Source organism: Asparagus officinalis, chromosome 2 (assembly GCF_001876935.1).
Source record: "Asparagus officinalis chromosome 2, Aspof.V1, whole genome shotgun sequence".
NCBI classification, from domain to species: Eukaryota; Viridiplantae; Streptophyta; class Magnoliopsida; order Asparagales; family Asparagaceae; genus Asparagus; species Asparagus officinalis.
Window position 1 is genome coordinate 68,087,523 of NC_033795.1, and position 3,684 is coordinate 68,091,206.

At 35.6% G+C, this 3,684-nt stretch overlaps 1 protein-coding gene and 1 non-coding gene across 2 annotated transcripts in view; both read left to right on the top strand.

The window, feature by feature from the left end:
- LOC109831566 (protein SAD1/UNC-84 domain protein 2-like) overlaps positions 1-1,280 on the top strand; it is an 8,912-nt gene extending 7,632 nt beyond the window's left edge. Inside the window, 1 exon segment of the mRNA XM_020398910.1 lies at positions 711-1,280. Coding sequence (XP_020254499.1) covers positions 711-1,028 — 318 coding nt within the window. The 3' untranslated portion in view covers positions 1,029-1,280.
- TRNAA-UGC lies at positions 1,883-1,955 on the top strand. Its single transcript has one exon. It is a non-coding gene; the product is annotated as a tRNA-Ala (tRNA).

Below are 3,684 nucleotides of genomic sequence, written 5' to 3' on the forward strand. Positions count from 1 at the left end.
TTTTTCTAGACGACATTGTTTCCTCTTCTCTAATCTACAACATAATGTTTATGGAATGGGCATGAAGATTGTGTTCCAATAGGAACATGGAGTGTTGGATATATTTGCTTATCAAAATTGATACATCACCCTGTATGTAGTTGTTCACAGACGAAATTGTGTTTCTATGGAATCACATTAAAAAGAAAAGTACAACCTGGTTTTCCTGTATGGGTCTTGACAACGTTTTTGTTTTTGGAATGTGTTTGTTCTTCTACCCAAGTGAAGAGGCTTATATACGACAAACCAAGGAAAATGCATCCTACAATGCATTAATGATATAAAGGACACCTTCTCAAGTTTCAAATGATGACCCGGCACTTTTGGTAGGGGAGGAATATACTTTTCATCAAGGGAAAGTTCTATAAAGCATAGTTTCTATGTGCATGTCAGCTTTTTGACAAGTTACTGAAAGTCATTTTATAACATTTGACTGTGTTGCTTGCATAGTGCAATTTCTGTGTTTAGTGGTCATTTTTGTTTTTGGAAGCGGGGAAACAGCTCGAAGGCTCTATAACTGAACGATCCCTACTGCTGATGCGTGCATATTTTAATCTTTAACTAGGTTTATAGCTATACTTGGTTTCCTTTTTTTTCTTGATGCTTCTTTTCCCCAAAATCATCATGATTTGATCATTCACTAACTTAGCTTGTATGTAAATCTTTTGCAGAGTGTGGCTTATGATAGGTCAAGTGCTCCTAAAGACTGCGTGGTCTCTGCATGGTTTGAAGAATCTGAGGTGCCCGAACATCATCAAGTCTTGACCAAGTTCTCCTATGATCTCGAAAAGACCAGTGCGCAAACTTTTGATGTGGATACAACCATCAACAGCGTGGTCAATGTGGTTAGGTTTGAGTTCACGTCAAACCATGGAAACCCTTCTCTAACATGCATTTACCGCTTTAGGGTGCATGGCTATGAATATAATAAACCACACTTGGAAGATTCAAACTCTTTGGAGGAAGCAGAAAATGCTGGCCTACAATGAGAGTAGAACAAGTAACTCTTGGAGGTTCGAGCCTTCCATTTTGTAACATTAGACATGTCTTCTTGTATCCATTTGTGCCACAATTGATGGCTTTGGTATGGCGTGCTGGTTTATGTTCACTAGCCAATAGGCAGCTGATATGCTGGGATTGATGCCATGTATTTTTATGCACATTCATGGAGAACTGCAACTAGGTAGAATGTAGTTAATCAAGTGTTATGATATGATCCTGTGTTCCACGGTTGATATGAACTATCTCTTCGTGCTTTTATTTCCTTGTTAGGCGCAAGTTGAAGATTAGTAGTGCTGAATGTGTAAATTCAAAGAAAGATGAAATTTCGGCAAGATACTGCTCCTCAAGGTGCTTAGACTTCCAGACTGCAGATATCTGGAACTAGTTGGATGAAGGTGTGATGAAATCTGGAACTTTCAGGTTTTGGATTGGACGGTAGGTTATCTATGATGTAAATGCTTTTTTTTTTTTTTGTGGTCTTTAAATATGAAGGGTTGGAGTTAAAATTTTCTGTTGCAGGATAGTTAACCCTTTTGAGTTAATGCTGAAATCAATTGAGGAAGCATGGTTACTGTCACTTATAAAATGTCCAGTTAATGCTGATAGCACTTGTATATAGTGTAGATTAAACAAATCTTAGCGATTCTGATTTGCTCTACTACTAAATAATATCTACTTTTGAGTTTGAAAGAATACTCCATGAAAAATGATCCATCCTTAATTTAAACATAATATTACGACAAAAGTTATCTTGCGTTGCAGCATAGCACCCCAAGGTCCGTTAACTGCTCAGCTAAGAAAGTAGTGAAAATATTTTTCTGGTGCAACTCTGTACAACATTGGGGATGTAGCTCAAATGGTAGAGCGCTCGCTTTGCATGCGAGAGGTACAGGGTTCGATCCCCTGCATCTCCAAGTGATTCTTTCGAATTATGTGCTGCATATGTTGCTGACAACATATCTGTATTTTCCATTTTCCATTTTGTAGCCATTAATTGCCTTTTGCGGATAATATATCCGTATTTTGCTGGATACAACGCTCCAGATACAGCTGTATTTTTGCTGTACTATTGGGTTTGATCCCCTGCAAAACTTCCATTTTTATTTTTTTCCCCCTCAGCTACTACCATACCTTGCTTATCTAGGTTTTGGCTAGAGACCTGGGTATGAAATATTACCTCATGTTACTAAACAAGGAAAAAAGAAATCTTGCCTCAAATATTTGTGAGTCCATCATCCAACATACACTCCCAGTGATAATCATAGAGAACAACAAACTATTATTTTCTCCCCCGTGTAGAATCATGGGTGGGGATAACAACCCTACATCTTCTAGGCAGACGGGTTAGTTAAGAGTTATAAACCTTTACATTTGTTCGTATCCGAGTTATCTTATTATGATTGATTTGGTTTGGATTATGGATCAATAATTCCTTAACTCATTAATGCAATCTTAAATTAGTTTAAATTGCATGGATATTTGAAGGTACAAAGACTCTTGAGAGATTGTGGAGATATTCATGTAGGTTTAAAACAATTAACTGTATATACATACAAGAGCAATGATTTTAAAAGTTAAGATCAAAATCTAATAGCTTACTTTTTTTTCGTGAATTGCAAATATATTCATGTACTATGAAGATGTAGTCATTATACCACCAAAACTATTTTATTAGTAGTTACATCCCCTAAACTCGAGACGATGTTGCTCCTCATGTTTGAATGGTATGTCATATAAGGATCACATCAATATGTTAAATCATGTCACGGTTGAACTAAAAAAAACTAAATTGCCGTCTAATTTGAGGGTCATGAGGTATTAGTTCTGATAAAATAGTTTATTTAGGATCAAGAAGTAACATATAAATGCAGTTCAAAAAAAGAAGTAACTTAGAAATGAATGGTACGTGTAAGTACTAATAAAATAGTCCAGAACATAAATGTGATTACATCACTACAGTATGGAGGTGTATCTGCAGTTAACACCCAATCTTTGTATATCAAGTTAGCTCCCAACCTATACACAAAGCTAAATTTTAGCTCATCAAAATTATTCCTACACATTAACGCTTTGTTTGGGAGTTTACTAAGGGAAGGGACGGAAAGTTAAATAATGAAAACAAAAGGTAGAGAATGGAAGTGAAAAAATAAAATGTTGTTCAGAAGTTTAGTAAGGGGAACGGAAGTAAATTTGTTCTACATTGTTTGGGAGTTCTAATAAAGATGAGGGAAGTGAAATGAATAGGTATAAAGTTACATAAACACCCTTACATATTGAATGATAGTATATATTAGCCAATTATTTTAATATCATAAATGTATAATTGTCTTATTACATTGTAAAATTTTACATTGGTTTCCATTCCATCCTCTACCCCCCAAATTGGAGGGGAGGAAAATGAAATGAAATTTAACCTTCTATTACATCCTCTAACCCCTCAAAAAAACTCCCAAACAATGTGAAATTGAAATTTGACTTTAACTTCTTCCGTCGATTAACCTCCATTCAAACCAGGTATGAAAGCTCTAACCATCATAAAAAACAGTAATAAATATGAAGGAATCATGGACAGCTAATTTTTCAGACTTTTCTAGTCTGCTGGCTTTTTGGCACTGGTCTGTTCGACTTCGGCAAAGAAAATGA